General features: G+C 41.3%; 1 protein-coding gene across 5 annotated transcripts in view; it reads right to left on the bottom strand.

Moving 5' to 3' along the window:
* The window catches only part of TEAD1 (TEA domain transcription factor 1), a 791559-nt gene that overhangs the window by 178635 nt on the left and 593589 nt on the right, over positions 1-19335 (bottom strand). For all 5 annotated transcript variants that reach the window (XM_069623630.1, XM_069623632.1, XM_069623634.1 and 2 more), the window contains one exon: positions 5165-5299. In XM_069623630.1, coding sequence (XP_069479731.1) covers positions 5165-5299 — 135 coding nt within the window. The remainder of the gene's footprint in view (positions 1-5164; positions 5300-19335) is intronic.

The raw sequence follows: 19335 nt of genomic DNA on the forward strand, positions 1-19335 counted from the left end.
CAATCAACCTGGAGACGGGCATTAAAGCAGTCCTTGGGCTACAAAGATTATCTGGATAGCATGCACCCTAGGAGGATGAGGACCTCTTATGCCAAGCTTTGCATGGATATTTTACCTGTGGCTGTGCGCTAATAAAAATGGAACTGTAATGAGGAGGCCACATGTTTATTGTGTGCAAATGTCATCGAAAACCATGTCCATTTCATGCTCCATTGTCCACATTATGGTGACCTGAGAGTGAGATTCTTGAAACCATTGTTTGATGAGCGTGCTGTTAGAATCACCACTGAGGCCATGGTCTTATGCTGTGCAGATACGGATTCTCTGGCAATGCAGTTACCTTCTGATGGCATGGAGAAGAAGGTCACCCAATGTGCCCAAAAGGTGTAATTTTAAATAAGTTGGGCCTGTGGCTGTTAGTGTCTCAGGGGTGGGAAGTGCCTCTTTTTTCTTTACAATAATAATGTAATTGCCAACTGATTTAAATAGCTTTCTTTATTCTCCTAAATGTATATGGTATGCTGTTTACAAGACTATGCAATGTTTTACTTCGAAATGCATATGGTTTCACTTGCACAATGAAACTGCTATTTGCACATAGCTTCACAAGGCTTTTTTGCTCTTAATTGATTTTTCTTTTTTTTTGCCACAGGCGCTTATGATGTTCATTGTTGTAGGTTTGTTCATTGTCTTTTGTATGTTGATACTGCACATTTTATCTAAGTTTAGGAGCTTTAATATTTCCATGCACCTATGTAACACTTGGTATTAAATTGGACAGTATCGGAAGTTGTATTTTATATGTAATGCATTTTAGTTATGTAATTCTTAGGGCAGATATACTGTAATCATTCTTAAGTTCAATGAATAATTGTATTTGAGGAATGCTGGTGTTTTAATTGTTTGCATTGTGTTGCTTTTATGGCATTTTCAATGCGATATAAAGTATAACGAGCAAAACGAAAATATTTTTTATACTGCCATTTATAGCGGGGTAGGAATCATGAAAGTGCATTAGGAACTGCTACTGTGCCCTGTGACTTGCATCCATGGATTTTGTATGCGTTACCCTCTAAATACCAATCACAACTGTCTGGCGTTTTTTTACCCACTTTTTCACAGAAAGTGTGCTTACATTGCACCATTTTAACCGATTATTCAAAAAATGTTCTCAGGGGGAGACTCACCCACCCCCAAACCTGTCCTTGGTTGGTTTGGCTTCCATCGTAAAACTCACGGTTGGTGACACCTATTTGTGGAAAATATTTACCCCATCCCAATTAAAAAATTCAACAGCCACCACTGGCTGCTAGGTCCAAAATGTTATCGAAGCAATCAACATCCTTCTCAACTGGCAGTCTGGTTTTCAGCCACTTACGGGGACACAATCGGCACCCAACGATCTTCATTAGGTAGTATTTAGCATTCTGGATCTATCAGAATCTACCACACTCTGGACTACAAAGTTCATCTCTGGGACACATGTTTGGTATAAAATGAGTGGCATTGTAGTTAGGGGTGTACTGAATAGCATATTTAGGGTTCATCGAAATAACAAATACTTTAATACGTATTCTGTCAATACTGAATTAGTAGAATAATTATTTTATATAACAAATCATACCAAGAAAACTTGAAAAGCACTACTTTTAAATGGTTCCCATGTTTCATTTATTTCACTTTTAAACAACAGAGCATCTTTATGAAAAGCATACAAGCCAGAAAAGAATAGATTAACAAAAAAACTAGGAACCAAACGTATGGTATAGATGTTGCATTTGTAAAAACGATGCTGCTCAAAGTGCAAGCTTCACAAATGAGCATTAATAGGTTGCAATGATTGTAATTTGTAACTGTCATTGTGAATCGCACATCCATTGCGATTGCTTGCGAGTTGCAAAGTAGTTTAGTTGCAAAGTGAGTTTCAAACCTTCTTTGTAGATTGCATAGTAATGCAAAAATGGTTCCTCTCTGTTTCGTGCAGAACACAAGTCGAGGGTACATGTGACGCGAGTGGACATCTCCCAATGATATTCCCCCTTAAAATACCAAACAACGGAGAGGGATCTCACAGAGAGGCTGATAAGAACTGCCCAATTCCAAGTTTTCCCCGACTGGGGCAAACGGTCTGTCAGGGAACACTGCATGTGCAGTTACTGCGCATGCAGTGAAGGAGCAGGAAGCACCTTCAGCGCGTCAGCTGGAGTAGTAAGGAGGGGAATTGGGTAGGGGGTAATGTGTTTGTTTATGTATTTATGTGGGTGGGGTGCATGCTTGTGTGTATGAAGGTCGGGGACAATGGCTGCAGGGAGCAGCTAGGAAAGAGTCTCACCAAGGGGATGTTATTTCCCTGCATTGCCGAAACTGCCTCCAGTGAGGGATAATCACACCTACGATAGCCTACCATGTGCTTAAAACTGCCTAAATCTATCAAAAGCGGAGAAATGCGGTTGCCTGTTCGACAGCCACTTAATTCCACCAAATCTAAATTCACATCTCCTTACCCCACCTACAGTAGGGGATTCAAAGCTGCATGGCTTTTTCTACCTGTACCTTCTGTCACCTCTCAACTACACCTGCAGGTACACTTCCCTCTATCTCTTTCTGCAATGACAGAAAAGTGCTCTCCTCTCTAACACAATTCCTGCTGTGGCCAGCTGGCCTTCAATGTTATTCAAGTTATTTCCCACTGAACACATTTTCTCAGAAGCCAACTTGGGTCGGAAAAAAGCAGCACAAAAAAACTGACTACCTCAGCCCTACTGGTCTCCACTACCTTGTGTGAATTCTTCAGGTTTCTGCATAGCCATTCAGCGAAGGAGCAAACTATGCTTATCATTTTGAGTGTTTACATTGCATTCAAACCAGATGACAACGTATTCAACAGGGGACGAAGAACAGGAAACTATTCAGCCAGGGTAAATAGCTTTTCCAGTCTGAATTCAGCTGATTACTGACTTGTTGGCAAAGTTCATAGGTGAAATTGATGAAATACTTTCCTGGGAAATCAGATTGTTTATAACAAATCGGAAGTGTGCTGTGACAGAACTCATTGAATGCAGTGACCCCCTCTTTGTTTCTACTTCTTTTAATATATATATATATATATATATATATATATATATATATATATATATATATATATATATATATATATATATATATATATATATATAAAACACCAAACCTACACTGTGTTGGGAAGCATGTTCACATCTGCCCAGGCCTCCAGAAAAGTGTCGCAACAGGCCTTTGCATGCGTACCATTTATGCAGAAGTCAGGAGCTGAGGACCGTTCAAAGGGCAGGTGACTTGACAGAAACCAGAGCACACCTTTTGATGTTTATCTGCATGGGCAAAGTTGGTATTTTTTCTTTCAGCTCTGTCTACGGGCTCTCATGAAGAAACAGCACACAGTGAGATAGAGAATGGCCTCTTTCATTTCGGCTGTGTTTTGTGCCTGTCGATGCCCATGGACAGTAGTATTATGCTTGCATATTTATTTTTCTAGCCTTTGGTATCTTATCAATATATCCAGTGCTCCAGATACAATGTTCAAGTGGGAGTATTTTACTCCCTATTTTTGTAAGTTGGGAATAAAATCATGGTTTAAGGAGTATACATCTAAGTCTACTTCCCAATGGGAGTATTTTATAAAATAAATGTTTTAACTGGAAAACTGATTTTTTTGTAATAATTTCTTTGCTACTACTTATTTATACACATTAAAAGATACATGTTCACTTCTTCTAATCAGGCAGTAATAGTAGTTCCAGTAATAGTAGTTCCATCACGTGGTGCTATGTGTATCTGTAGGGCTGGCTATATTGGTTCTATCTTTGAAGAACCTACACTGGAGCGGTAATTAAATGCTATTGTGCTATGTGGGTGGTGTTCCCACTGCTGTGGTAATCATGTACCTTGTCTATGTGAGCGGGAGCAAGGATCACTGCAGCATATGCTCTTTGTGATGGGAAAGTGGACTGCTGAGGCCTATACTGTTCCCATTCTGTGCAAGTGTAGCTTGCAGTTCTGAGGTCCTTTGTTTACCTGCTGTGTGGGGATATTTGCTCTGCTCCATCCCATGCAGGTCATCCTCTATGCAAGTGGAATTCTACTGTGGTGACCCACGACGTGTCTGTTCTATCTGTGGCACTCGTTGAAAGAACACCTGAAACTCCAAAGACTGCAGAAGCAAAATGCCAGACTATGTTAGAACCTTAGAACGTCTGATCACATCACCACAGGCTTGAAATAGCTTCACTGGCTTACAGTAAATCAGAAAATCAAATGCAAAATCCTGCACATAGCCTTTAGTGCACACAAGGAACACAACGGGAAAACCTTGAGAATAGATCATCAAGTTATGTTCCCGACAACTATCTCCAATTGAGTAATTCAAGCCTCAAAGTCCAGGCCAAACTCAACACTAAGAAACATGGTTGGAGAATCATTACAGCCATCGACCCACAACTACTGGATCCCCTGTTCAGGGAACCACTAGACCTTTCAAGAGAGCCATGCACTCCTTCTGCTACAATCCAGGATGATTTTGCTGTCCCTCCATCTCCCACCAGGCCAAGCCTTCCACATCTTCATAAATAGACAGGAAGTAAATACATCCTTAAGATCCATGATACCAGCAAGGTCCAAAGCAATATGAGTTGTCTACTCTACCTAAACTATCTGTAATCCTACCGATGAAAGGTATTCTATGGTGCATGAGGGCACTTTACAATTCACTTTAATATATCAATATTTAAACTGTGATACTAATTTTCTAAAAATGTAACTTTCCGAGAAGCAGGGATACTTGTGATGTTTGTGTTGTGTTTCTTAATTAAGATGTGTTTCTTTTAGTACATGTGATGCAAAAAGGATTTTTAAATACCTGTAATTAAAATATTATCACGCATTATTGCCTTCAACAGTGTCTCTGTACTCTATGTTCATGGGTATTAACTTCAGTAAAGAGGCAAAGGTGTATGAGCACCATGAGGTGGGAGACGTTGGAAACTAAACCAGAGGGAAAAGAAAAATTATCAGGCGATAAAAATGTTCGATTTGAGTTTTTTTCCTGAATGAGACAAATTTCATCTCTGCTTGGTAAGATATCACTTAAAGGGATAGATGCATATTAGACAACATTGTTACAGTGACTTACCCCTGGTGCTGCAGGAAACGTGGGACGTGGGATGCCTGCTAAACCCAGCTTGTTGTGGATGGCAGTAGCGGATACTATCTGAGCTGATGACATCGCCGCCATGTGCTGCAGTGCTTTGTCCTTCGCGGTTTGATCCTTGAATATGACAGGTACAGGCATTCTTAATACAGGTCGTACAACCAGTCCCTAACACGTGCAGCAACAAGCACAGCAACTAAACATAAAGGAATGAGGCGGGGATGAAATAGGTCAACATGCAAGTGAAATGGAAGTAGCAAGATAACTAGGAATGTGCTTTCTTTCCCTGAATCACAATCTCAAGATTGTATCTACTGACCTAATGTACAGTTGGTGTCACATTTATCTGAAATGAACCTTCCATAAAGGTCAGGAGTAACCATCATGCATTGCCCACCACCCAAAAACTAATCTATTGTACTGTGTGCTGCCTGTCGTAAAGAATTATGGAAAGCTGCTTATCGTTTGTGGAGGCACAGGCACGTTATCATTTTAAAACCTGAAAACTCTGAATACTAGGTCATAAACATCTCCTTGTATCCTTTGTGTTAAAACAACTACTTAATGTTCCACGGTCCATTCACAGAGATATGGAAACATTTGTTATGTGGTTGCTGGGGGTGGCAAACCAATATTGAACTGTTGACACATATAAGATACAAATGTTTGTAGGCCTTATAGCTCTGTAGGAAGAGTATTGATCAATAATCACAGAATTTAAATTCTAGTCGCGAGTCCAGTGCTGGATTGAGCAGAAAGCCTATTTAATATAACTCTCTCTCTTACATAGAATGATTAATGATATGCACTAATCACAGAGACCTTTAATGTCACATATTTAAAACCAGTTAGTCAATATTGACAGCATTGGCACACATTTAAAGATCTTTGGCTTAAAAGAAAAATAGAATAATGGCAGGAATTTCTGCACGCTCAAACGAATTATGTATATGTTTTATGTAATGAGAATTGCATGTAACAGGTCCCTGCGACTTTCTTTTTTGTTATGTGATCTTCTTTTCCCCTTAAATTCTCTTGCAGAGATCTGCCAGAGATTGCTAGATTACTAACCTAGCAGGTCCAAACATATAAAATTGGTTATTTAAAATAATTGAGTCGCTTTAAGACAGCTTGAAGAAATGCAGAGTTATTTCGTCAACTCTGCAATCAATATTTAGGAATGGAACTAAGGCAACTCTGAGAAAATGACATTACAGTGTAGGAAACTGCCTAAAGTAGAGTTGGGAGAGGAAAACTTGTGAAATAAGGCCCCAAATCAGGAAAAAGGTGACCTGAGGCTACAACTTGTGGCACACAAAACCTGTAGCTGCGACTACCTGCATAATAACTCACATATGTGGATGTCGCAACTGACAACACATTGCGTTGTAAATGGCAGTGATTCACAAAAAAAGTGCATCTCAGGACACAAGTCACTGGAATGCAAACAAATCTCTATGGACATAAAAGTGAAGTAAGATTAAAATATTTAATGGAAAGAGTTGTCAACTGTCAGGGAATACGCTGAAAAATAGCACATCTTGCTCCAGTAGATTGGCCAGTCTACAAAAATGAGGTGCTGCAGGAGCTATTTAGTTTTTTCTGGACCAGGTTGCATCATTCCTCCCCTCCAAATGCACCCATTTTGCATATCGAAAGTGGTTGAGTCTGGAGGTGCAGCACCACTTGCGCCCATTTCATCAAATGCCTCAAATGTCCCTTTAGACATTTCTGTAAATTAGGTCCAATGTGTACCAGCTACATTTTGCACATGTACATGGCGGCAAATAAATTTGAGGCCACAAATATGAATCGTGGACTAGGCCTTAAAACAGTTAAAGAGCAGATTCCAAGCTTGCAGCAGGTCTGTCTATTCTAAGGAAGACATTTCTAATGGTAGACAAATTAGTTTCATGACAACCAAGTCATTACAACACATCTTCTTGAGTATGCCAGCAGAATGCTGCAGATACCTAATCAAATCCTTCCGAGCCACTTATGAGATCTGTGGTATTTCAACCTGGATGTCTGCATGTGATCATTACTATTATCTCAATGTGCAAATCTGAGCACTTGCATGGATTTAGTGCATGCAGTATTTCCGAGATACATGTTATATATATGTTTTTAAATTAAAATGTATGTATATGCCTCCTTCAATTGTCTTAATTAGGCTTAAACAGAGGGCAAGTGATCTTTACAGAATTCTATGCCAATGGAAAATTATTATCGAGGCACAGAATGATAATAAATAGTTAAGAATGGGGAAGAACTAAGCTAATGCATTTTTGCAGATTCTATAACATTGAATATTGTTTAAAGGTTGCCCTTCCAGATGATATTAGATAAAGATTTTGTACTGGAACCACTGCTGTTTATAGAATGTATGCATTGTGTTGTAACCGGGTCTCCTATTGAGCACCTAAACGTTTTATCTCCAGCTTAGTTCCATCTTTTATGTTTAAAAAGGAAGGAAAACGAGTTTGCCACATCCGTTTTAAGGAATCTGTAAGACTAGAGACCATCACACTTATGCATGCTATGCAAACTGTGTGTTGGTGCTCCAGATAAGATTTTTAAGTGGGAGTATTTTACTCGCTATTTTTTTTAAAGATGGGAGTAAAAGAATTTTTTAGGATTCCCATCCCCATTGGGACTAAGCATGTTTTTGACTGTAAAACAAAATGTTTTGTAATATTGATTTGTACCAAGTTATTCATGCAGATTAAAAGATACATTTGTACCTCTTTGGATCAGGCAGTACAAATTAGTTTCTTACTATGGTACGGCATGCACTACTGGTCCAAAATGCATGGAACTATGTGGGAGAGCAGGGACACAAGTTCTGAAGTTTGTTTCCTATTGTTTACTCCTCATTCCTATTTTTTTGGGAGTATTTGCCTATTTTTTGTGAGTTCAAATGGCTGATACACCCATCTGTATGGCTGTGCATTATATTTAATTTGGAACCCAAGCGTGTTGCTCCATTTCTTGGTATGCACTCATAGAATATGGTTGGAAATGTATTCCTTGTGTTTGTTGTCCGATTCTCCACAAGACAAGGATACATGCAACACCTGCAGAGGATTATGCGCAAACATAAGTCTGCATAGTTTTAGGGCATTATTAATGTTTATTAAAGGCAGCCATGTCATGGCAGTCTCACGCATTAAAGGGGTAGGGCTTTTCCAAGGTACTGTATAAGATTTTGATGCAGAGAACTGAATGTTCTATAACGCATGATCTAAACATCTGGTTGTTTCATCACACAAGTTCAGGTAGGACATCTGTGCATTTTGTATTTCAATTTTCTTTTAACAGAATGAATGTTTGAAAACACAAAGATGGCTTCCTATTACGAGGGTACAATATTAGTGGGTCAGAAGTATCCTGCCTTAACAGTCAGGGTGAATTTATTATGAGTCTACATGTATGTTTTTGTTGAAGAGATACATATGAATATGTCTGGCACCAACACTTAGAGCAAAAGACTGGAAAAGTTATAGTCCTTCTACTAAGTGACTTGCTGAGGAAACAACAGTAAATAAACTAGTTTAAGGATTTAATTTAAGTTTACAAATATGTCAAATTGCAATGTTATACTTACTGTCAGGTTTGTCAAATTTTAATGTTATCCTTGCTGAGCCGGTAAAAAAAAATATGATAACTACGGGAGGTAGCAACATCTTTTTACCTAAAGCTTTCTTTCGTTTTTGAGCAGTGGACAGAGCACCTGTATCACTAGATAAATGTAACATGTGCTCTGTCTTATCTTAGCCTTATGCCATTTCATGCATTTGGAGGTGACCTATTTAGGAAAATCCTAAAGAGAACTGTTGAATGTTTATTCATTTATCATGTGAATCAAAGGTGCTTTGAACGATTCACAATCTGCTTTTAAATAGAATAATTTTCATGTGAATAGATGAAAGCCTAGGTGCAATTTAAAGGAAACACCATGGAGAAAATGTCTGTCCGTGCCACATGTGAAAGATAGGACAGGGAAAGTACCAACTTGCCAGTTACTGTTACTATTGATAAAGACATGAGGCAGCATAGACGGCAGAGGAGTGGCTAATGTGAGGTGATTACACAGTAATGGACAATGTGTAAAGGACGTAAGGGGAATTGACGTGCTGCTTATAGGTAGTGTAAAGTCACAAAGAACTTGGAAAGTAAAGGTCTGCAGTTGTTCTGGTCAGAAAAAGTAGTTGAGAACTGAAGGAGGCAGGAATCTGGAGGGTTAAAAGTATTGAATGATAACAAGGATAAAACAGGTGGAAAAGAGGAACAAGTGGACTGTAAGAATCAAGAAACTTGAAACAACAGTTTCAACAGGAGGCATTTAAAAGAAGTGGATGTGTAATTGGCATAAGAAATTCAGAGAGGACCTATATGTGACGCCCTTGTTTGATGAAATAGAGAAAGGAAGCAGAGACTGCTGGGAAACAAAGTAGTGGTCCTACCTTTCCGATATATCCTTTAAATCTGGAAAGAGTTCTGGGTTTTAAGAAGGTGTTCAGCCAATTCTTAATGCAAATGAAGAAAAGTGAGCAGGAAATGAAAATGTGAGGAACCAAGAGCAGTAAGCTAGGGAAGACCAACGACTAATGACAGTGATGAGCAGCATCCAACTCCACAAGACGCAGTTCAGTTGAGAAAGATAAGAAGGTAACAAGGAATCCAGTTAAGGCAAATCAATAATGGATTGGTCAATCCACAACATTTTTGTTTTAGGGGCAAACCCACTTACGCTTGAAAAAAGCTTTGAGAATGGCCCCATTTTTGCTGCTCAGATCGTGCCTGATTCACAAACTATGAAACAGGCTGCTTGTGACAGGGCACACTGAAAACAATTGTGAGCAAATGTGCCATAAATGCTCAATTGGCATGCATGCAGATCTACAATTTCATAGGCAGGAAGTGGGAATACGTCCATTTGCCAATGTATGTATGCAATATGGGTCTGTCGAAAGGATTTGCTTAGGCAAAGTAATGCACAAGAAGGACACACCTAAAAACACACCCAGGGCACCCTCATTCTCTAAGAAGCAGAAGGACATTTGCTGCTGAAGCAATTTGCTTCTGCTCTTTGATATGGGTAAATACGCTGGAACAAAGGTAACTTAAAAAACAAAATCCCTGCAAGTGGTTAACGTTCCCCAAAATGTGCCACCACTTTGAGGAAATAATGTATGCTGTTTTCACCTTTTCACCTAAATATGTTAGGTTGTACTTTCGGGGACTTGATGCTCTTTGTGAGTCACTCTAATTTGTATTTGGAAAGTGCCATAGCTGCATTTTCCGATTCTTTCAGACTCACAACTCACAAGTAATCTGTTTGAAGTTGCTAGCGCAGATAAAGCTTCCCGCTCACTGAGTTTTCTATGGTGATCAGCCCGAATATGTCAAGAATAGTGGCAGCAGCAAAAGAAACTGCAGTACTGGGAATGAAGTTGAGTTATGGGAATGGAAAACATACTCAGAGAGTTTTTGAGAAACAGAAGAGGAACATTGAGGAATATCTCAACATTCCTAAATTGTGAAACAAAAAAGAAAATGGACGCTATAAGTAAAGATCATTTTACAGCTGAGTGTGGGGTTTCTTGACGAGATGGTGAAGTCGGGCAGGCTTAAATGTTAATAATAACAGGCTGCAAGATGGGTATTACTAACATTAAATAAGGGTTACAATGGAGCAAATTAGGAATAGTCATGAAGAAGGGAGCAATCAAAATGTTTGACAAGTGTGCTACAAGTAAGTGTAGGATTTTGACATCTGTATTCACATTACTAAATTCATATTCACAGCATGAAATTAGAAGTGTTGCGAGATGTTTCCCAATATCTACTCTGTACTGTATTAGAGCTTGTTTCATTTATTCAAAGCAAAAACTGGCGTTTCTTGTCGAGTGTGAAACATGTCTCAGATATATTGATAGTGAGGCTGAGTATTTTTCCTGAAGAATTTTAGTCAAGTTCAAAATTAGCGGTTCTAAGAGTACTTGTTATGTCCCTACAAATATTTGATATGATAATTTATTTATATCGCGTTTGTACACAAGTGTTTCAGAGCGCGACAATGCAAGGGAGGGGAACAGGGGAGAAAAAAACGATCTTACTAGGCCCAGTGACATTGAGAACGCACAAGTGCATGGGAAGGGAATGGGGAAAAGTATGTTAAAGGGGGAGAGTGGAAAGTGCGGAGCAGAGAAGAACATATAAATAATAATAAAAATAAATAGCTAATAGAGGCAATAAACAGTGGTAGTGCAGTCAGAAAGTGCTGTGTTTAAGGCAGCAGACTGGGTAAGTCTTATAAGTGCAGACAAAAGAAGAAAATTGTGGTGTGGGGAACTGTATGGGTACAGATACAGTCCCCAGTGCAAGAGGTGGCCAGGAGGCAGTGCAGGTGGTTGGCAGGGTGAGCAGGTACCTGTGCCCAGGGGACAGAGGGTGGTCAGGTGCACAGTGCCAAGAGAGCAGTTCAGCAGGGTAGAGGGAGAGCGAAAGCGGAAGTAAAGAGGAAGGTCTTGAGGAGCTTCCGGATCCGGAGATGGTTCTCCTCAAGTTTTAGAGAGGCAGGGAGGCTGTTCCAGAGGGAGACCCGAGCCGAAGATAGAGATCTACCCCCAGCTTGTTTCTATGAAAAACGACTGATCCTGGGAGTTAGAAGTAGAGGAACGAAGAGCTTGAGAGGGGAGGTATTTGCGGAGGGATAGCTGAAAGTATTTTGGACCCAGGCCCCAGAAAGCCTTGAGGACAATGCAGAGGGTTTTGAATTTAATCCTAGCGTCCACTGGGAGACAGTGAAGAGATTTCAGAGCTGGAGAGATACGATCCCAGGGCTTGAGGCCAAGGACAAGTCTTGCAGTCCTGTTCTGGATTAGTTGCAGAGGGCAGTATAAAATATAATATAATATAAATATAATTTTGTCATGTACACAAAGACATCCCAAACGTAAATTGTGGATTGAAACATGTGTAACAGTTTGTGTAAATGCTCTGATTGTTATGTAGAAAATGTAGTCTAGTTAAAACTAAACAACATTATTTTTTGGGGAAATGTGAAGTTCATTAAATATTATTATGAACATTCCAGTTTAATCAAAGTGTGCGCGACAGCAGAATAGTTAAAAAGTGCACATTATAAAGTTGTGTAGCAAATGAGTTTCTGCAATTAGATGAAAATTCCTTATATAAAGTTGCTTAGGTCAGGAGGTTACATGGGAAAGGATTGGATGATAGGTTTGGCTTTGAGCAGGTTCCTACATTCCTGAATTGTTTGTAATTGGGCACACTACTGAAGGTTGAGCTGATGTGTTCCAAATGTTGGAGATTAGAACTAGAGAACTGTAGAAAAGAATAAAGTTGACATACAGCCTCAGTATAATTGGGAAATTAGGGCAGAATTTACTGGAGCATAATGTGGTTTGCAGTGGTGAAAAACAAATCGATGGGAGGTACACCTTATTTTGGGTGGAGGAGAAAACCAGATCACTGAGAGACATGTGATTGTTGGGAGAAGGAGAAGTACAGCAAAACACTAAGAGACACATGAGACTGTTAGGTGGAGGACAACACCAACCCACAGAGAGCCATGCATGATTTCTAGGTCCAGGAAAACAACAAATCACTGTGAGGCAACTCCGATTTTAGGTGTGGAAAAACAAATCTCACAGAAATGTGATATTTAAGCCAAGAACAACACTAAAGAACAAATTGCTGTTGTGTACATGTGATTTTAAGTGAAGGATGAATTACTATGATGCACAGAGGCTTTCTAGGTAGAGAACAACTGAAAGAAACACATGATTTTTAAACAAAGAAGTCCAAACTACTGAGAGGAAAAGGTGAATTATTTCGATGGTGAACAACAACAAATCTTCTTGAGGAAGCTGATTTTTCAGCAGGGGAAACACCAAACCACTGAGAGGCCCATGTGAGTTTTGGGTGGAGAACAAACAAAAAAAACAGCTATGAAGGAAGAAGAGAACATCAAAAAACTAATAGGGAGATGCAATTTATGGGTGGAGGAAAGCCAATCACAGCAAGGCAACAGTGATTTCTAGAAGCAGGTGAAAATCAATCCACTGAGTGGCCCACAGGAATTTTGTGTGGAGAAAAATAAACTTTAGAGGCCTGGTCTGCATATTGTTCGACATTTTTCACCACCGACAGCAGCAACTATAGATATATATGAAGTAGAAGCTTAGATTGTACATGTGTCTGTGTGAAAATGCTGACCATTCAGTAGCCACAAATCTCTTCATCTGTAAAAAAAAGAGTGGTGGTGCATGGGTAGTCTTGCAGGGTGGATGGATTGTGAGTGCAATTTCAAGTGTGTCCAGAAACAAGCATGTGCTTCCTTTCAAGACGATGTTGCAGACAATCACTCTTCATCGCCACCACTGCTGGAGGCTGCTATGTGGGTGCTATGGTGGTAAGGTCCATGCAAGGTTCCGTGCTTTTCCACCTGGACCTCAGCTGCACCCTATCCCTAGTGGAGTCCCACTACTATTCCCACTACAACGACCATCCACATAGAGACATTGTTCATGGAGACCTGTATTGTCTCTATATCTACTCCAACCTCCTCCTGATGGTTATGGTAGGTGCTGTCTGCCCAAGACACCTCTGCAGCAACAACCACCACTTGTGTCACAAGGACACACTCTTGGAACTTGCCCCTTCCTCCTCCTTTGGCAGTGACAAGACTTCCTTTGCATGCCTTACTTACTCTTATCTTTTTGTGACCTCTCCAGCGTCCAGTAACACCTGTAGTGGTTGTTGATGAGGAGGAGATGACCTGACAAAGAGAGAGGTTCACTACCCACCTCCAAGATCAAGCCTACATCCTCTTTGTTCATAAAATGAACTGTCTCCAAGTGCTTCTATGCCACATATCCCTCTAGTGCGCACACTTGCAACTGATTTCAATTCCTTTCAGTAAAGACTCAAACAAGGCAAGTAATTAAGACATAACAATGGATTTGGACTTGTAAAGAAACTAAGAAATTGTCCCAGAAGCTAGGAAGAACAAAGACACAGAAAGGTGTCTAAAACACAGGAAGGATTCTCTTGCTGACACAAATAGGGATTTCTCTTATGTTTCACAGACAAGCAAGAATACAAAAGTTAAGAATTATTTTTTTTCAGGTTTTTTAAGTAAAACGTCTGCTTTTTTCTTTTTTGTGAGGGGGCATTTTAACACAAACATTAAGTAGACAAAAGGAGGAAGACACACAAGGCATAACAACAAACAAAAGTAAAGAATTTGGGAAATGTCTTTTTGTTTTCATAGTTGTTTGGGTTGACAGAAAGGGGAAACTAGCAGGGAAATGATGGCTGAACCCTTTTTTGATTTTTTTAAAACTTTTTTTATTACCATGGAAAAGAAGGGTAACAAAAGGCAAAAGGCAACAGGTTTTTATTTTGCATTTTTAAAGCGCTCACACAGCCCACGGGCATAGAGGTGCTGTTACAGGAATTGTTTGTTTTTTAGTTGCATAATTGTTTTTTTGTCTTAGTTGCGTATTTATAACACGCTTAAATAGCCAGAGGTTTCTAAGCAAGGACCCGGAGATCGAACCTGTGTTGCTGCGTGTCGTCTTGCTTCCAAGGCGAGCACATTGCCGCTGAGCTATCTATCAAACAAGCAAACAGAAAGAAGAGAGCAAATAAGAATCAAAAAGCAACTTAACTGGCAAAGCTTTCATGCAGAAATCCACACAAGCTCCACAAAAACTCCTCGAAAGCATTAGTTGTGAGACTGTCCATTGTAATGCTAGTTTCATTAAAATGAACTAGTTAAATGAGCTTTTCTCAGCCCTTAAACCTCCTTCAGGAATTTTAAGGCCTTCCTATTTTCCCATCAAACTTCCATGAGAATGCCCATTAGAATTGAACTCCAGTTTGATGTTTGAGCTAGAGTTCGACCCTCCTGAAAGAATCTCAGGGGGTGCATTGAAATTCTACCAAGAAACATGTGTGGTCCATCGGCTCCTTTTAAGGAGGTTCAAGCATACAAACTCAAAAACAACACTTTTTGCCTGCTTTCAATATTTAAGGCAGACTGGGAGCTATGATTTTTATTCTATTAACAAAGGCACCCAGGATGGTTTGCCTGGGAAACTATGTATTGCCAAAGACTATCACACTGGACGTTCATGGAGCTACCACTAACAGAATTAGCAAAGAACATCTGAACTAAGTTCTTTCCAAGAAAATATATGCATTATGTATGGCTGTGATCTATGGCTCCAAGGAATGAAGACAAGGTGCCATTTTTGTATAGTAAGTAACCAATTTGTGTTCCACTATGCTATCCAATTGTTTGCATCTGTTTCTTTTTTACCACTGCTGTGCAAATCTAGACTAGCAGTGAAACAATATGCTGCTGTATGTCGAGTATACTAAAAGATGTAGGTGGGTGTCCCGACATTCTGAAACCGGACCTGTATTTTCCTGAAGTCAGGTTCACTTTGTTTTTTCCTTTCCTGACTTAGCCTTCAAAAGCCTACTGCTTTCCTTCCTTGATGTACGCGAACAATCCAGGAGAGTCCTGTGATGTCTGCGAACACCTTAGATGTTCGGGGGCATCTATGCTTATTTGTGCATTACAGTTTTTGGATGGCTTATAACTTTGGCGCCACTCAAAATTTTGGAATTTCTTTCTAGACCTGATTTTGAATGGTTATGGAAAGGTGGTGCTGTTTTGTCAAGAGGGAACAAGATAAGAGGGGGGGTACCCAAAATATTGTAAAGGCTTATAAATGTGGTGCCATTTGACGAATCTGCACAAATGTTTTTAAAAACATTTTTGATCTAGATGTGACATGCATTACTTACCGTAAAAGTATTTCTGATGATTGTATCTGCTTAGATTCACATGCTGTGCATATGGTCCGACATCCAGTGGTAACCGCAGAGTATTGCATCTTGTCTTTCGGGGACCGAAAGGGGACGTCGGCATAGGCGTGTCTGAAACACCATCCCTATCGTGACGTGTGTAGAACCCAAAACCCCTCACGCGCCGAGGTCTCTCCGATTGTATTTTTTCTGCCATGAGGGAGCCCAAGGCTATAGTGAGTGAGTACATGAAGAGAGTAAGTAGTAAGAAGTCTTTGTTCCTTCCACCCCGAGCGGGGAGGCAGGGAAGGCGCATGTGAATCTAAGCAGATTCAATAATTAGAAATGCTTTTACGGTAAGTAATGCATGTCTTCCGATGCTTGTTAATCTGCTTAGAATCACATGCTGTGCATAGACTAGCGAGCAGTACCCTGAGTTGGAGGTGGGTTGCGAGAAGGAACAGTAGAAAAAAGATGTCTTAGTACTGCTTGTCCCACCTGAGAATCAGACCTATAATGAGTGTCTAGGCAATAGTGTTTTGTAAAGGTGTGTACAGAACTCCAGGTTGCCGCTTTGCAAATGGACTCTAGGGGAACATTTGCAATGAATGCTATGGATGCCGCAGTGCCTCGAGTAGAATGTGCTCTAGGCTTGAAGGGCAGTTCTCTCTTTGCAAAAGTGTAACATAGTGTGATGCATTTGACAATCCACCTTGATATTGCTGATTTAGAGACAGGGTCCCCTTCTCTACCAGCTGCCACTGAAACAAAGAATTGCTTAGTTTTCCTCAGTGGTTTAGTTCTATCCATGTAGAACATGACTGCCCTGCGCACATCTAGTGTGTGAAGGCTTCTTTCGGCCATTTTAGTTGGTCTCTGGAAGAACGTGGGTAGTTCGATTGACTGGTTCACATGGAACTTTGAAATAAATTTCGTCGCAAATCTGGGATGTGTGCGCAGAACTACCTTGCTTTTGTGGACTGTAACAAAGGGGTCCAAAACCGAGAGGGCCTGTAGTTCGCTAACTCTTCTGATAGAAGTGATAGCCACTAGAAAGGCTGTCTTGTAAGTCAGGTCTTTCAGACTAGCTTTATGCATAGGCTCAAAAGGGGGTCCCATGAGCCTAGTTAAAACCACATTTAGATCCCACCCAGGGGCTGGGTGAGTGATGGGGGATACATTCTTTTAACCCCTTCCATAAAGGCTTTAATCATAGGTATTTTCCACCACGACACCTTCTGCTGTGACGTGGTGTAGGCTGACAACGCCGCTAGGTGAACCTTTAAGGAATTGAAGACTAACGCAGAGTCCAACAGATGGGTTAGATATAACACAATGTGTGAAGGCGAGCAATTGGTGGGATTGTCGCCTTTGGAACTGCACCAGATGACAAAACGTTTCGATTTGCTGGCATAGCAATAACGTGTGTTAGGCTTTCTTGCCTCCCTCAGTATGTCCATGCATCTTTGAGGGACTTGTGGGCATGGGTGCAGAGTCTCCCTCCTGTCCTGAGACAACATGTTGTACGGGGAGGGCAGCTTGACTGGTGGGGAGAGGTACATTTCCATCAGGTGCGCAAACCAAGGTTGGCGGGCCCACATGGGAGCCACCAGAATCATGGTTACTGGTTCCTGGTGCATCTTGTGTACTATCTTGTTCAGAAGGGGAGTCGGGGTAAAAGCGTATACAAATTTCCCCGACCAAGTTATCCAGAGACCATTCCCCTTGGATCAGTTCTGGGGGTACCTGGAGGCGTAATCTTGGCATTGGGTGTTCTCCTGAGTAGCGAACAGGTCGATCTCTGGAAACCCCCATTCTGCAAAGACGGTGGATACAATGTCTTCGTGCAGTCGCCATTCGTACTCTTATGGCAGAGAAAAATCTCTGCTGAGTATGTCTGCCAGAAGATTGAGTTCCCCTGGAACATGTTGGGATATCAGGAACATCTTGTGTTTGAGAGCCCATATCCAGATGATCTGGGACAGCTTGGATAGCCCTGGAGAGTGAGTGCCCCCCTGTTTGTTCAGGTAATACATTGCTGTTGTGCTGTCGGTTAAGACAAGCACTGTCTTCCCTTGCAGTTGCTCCTGAAAGGCTTTCATTGCTTTGAACACTGCTAGTAGCTCCAGTAGGTTTATATGGTTGGATGCTACCTGAGGGGACCACACTCCGTGCGCTGTCTATTGAAGCAGGTGAGCCCCCCACCCCCTGAGAGATGCGTCTGTCGTGAGAGTGGCTTCCACTGCAGGGGTGGTGAACGTTCTCCCTTGACCACCACTGCAGAGAGAGAACGAGGGCTGGCGAGACAACTAACAGATCTTCCCATTGTCCGCTGGCCTGACACCACTGGCTGTTGAGCCACTCTTGCATGGGACGCATGCGCAGCTGCGCGTGGGGAACCAAGTATATGCACAACGCCATCATTCCTAGCAAACGCATAGCTTTGCGTACCGTCACCTCTCGACTGGCTACATACTGAGGAACCTGAGAGAGCATGTTCTGAACTCTCTCGCTGGAAGGGAAGACTAGACCGTCTTCCGTACGAATTAGAGCCCCCAGGAACTGTTTTACTTAGCTGGGGACTAAGCTGGATTTCTTTTCGTTGATAGAAAATCCCAGGCTGAACAGTAGGTCTACTGTTTTTTGGGTGTTCGAAAAACAAACGTCGAACGAGTCCCCCGTGATGAGCCAATCGTCGAGGTAAGGGTAAACTGGAACTAAAAGTCTGCGCAGGTGTGCCGCTGCCACTGCCAGGACCTTGGTAAAGACCCTTGGCGCCGAGGCTATGCCGAAGGGGAGTACCTTGAACTGGTAGTGTTTGTCTTGAATCACGAACCTTAGGAAATTTCTGTGCGCTGGCAGCAATGAAATATGAAAGTATGCATCTTTCATATCCAATGTTGTCATGAAGTCCCCCTGTTTTAGCAATGGGATCACCTCTTGCAGTGTTACCATGCAAAACTTCTGGGGCTTTATGAACTTGTTCGCTGGGCGCAGGTCTAGAACAGGACGCATGGTGAGATCCTTTTTGGATACAAGGAAGTACACTGAATAGATACCCTTGTTTACCTGAAGAATCGGGACGGCTTCTATGGCGTCCTTTCCCAGCAGCGCTTCCACCTCTTGGATCAGGATCTGCAGATGTTCCGGTGAAAGGCGTCAATGTTTCGGCGGTCTGAACTGCGGAGGTTGGGCGAATTCCACACAGTAACCATGGGCGACCGTCTTTAAAACCCACTGGTCTGAAGTTATCCCCTCCCATGCCTTGAGGAAGGATGTTAATCGCCCCCCGACCGGGGAGA

Source organism: Ambystoma mexicanum, chromosome 11, assembly GCF_040938575.1.
Source record: "Ambystoma mexicanum isolate Mex_15411 chromosome 11, UKY_AmexF1_1, whole genome shotgun sequence".
Lineage (NCBI taxonomy): Eukaryota > Metazoa > Chordata > Amphibia > Caudata > Ambystomatidae > Ambystoma > Ambystoma mexicanum.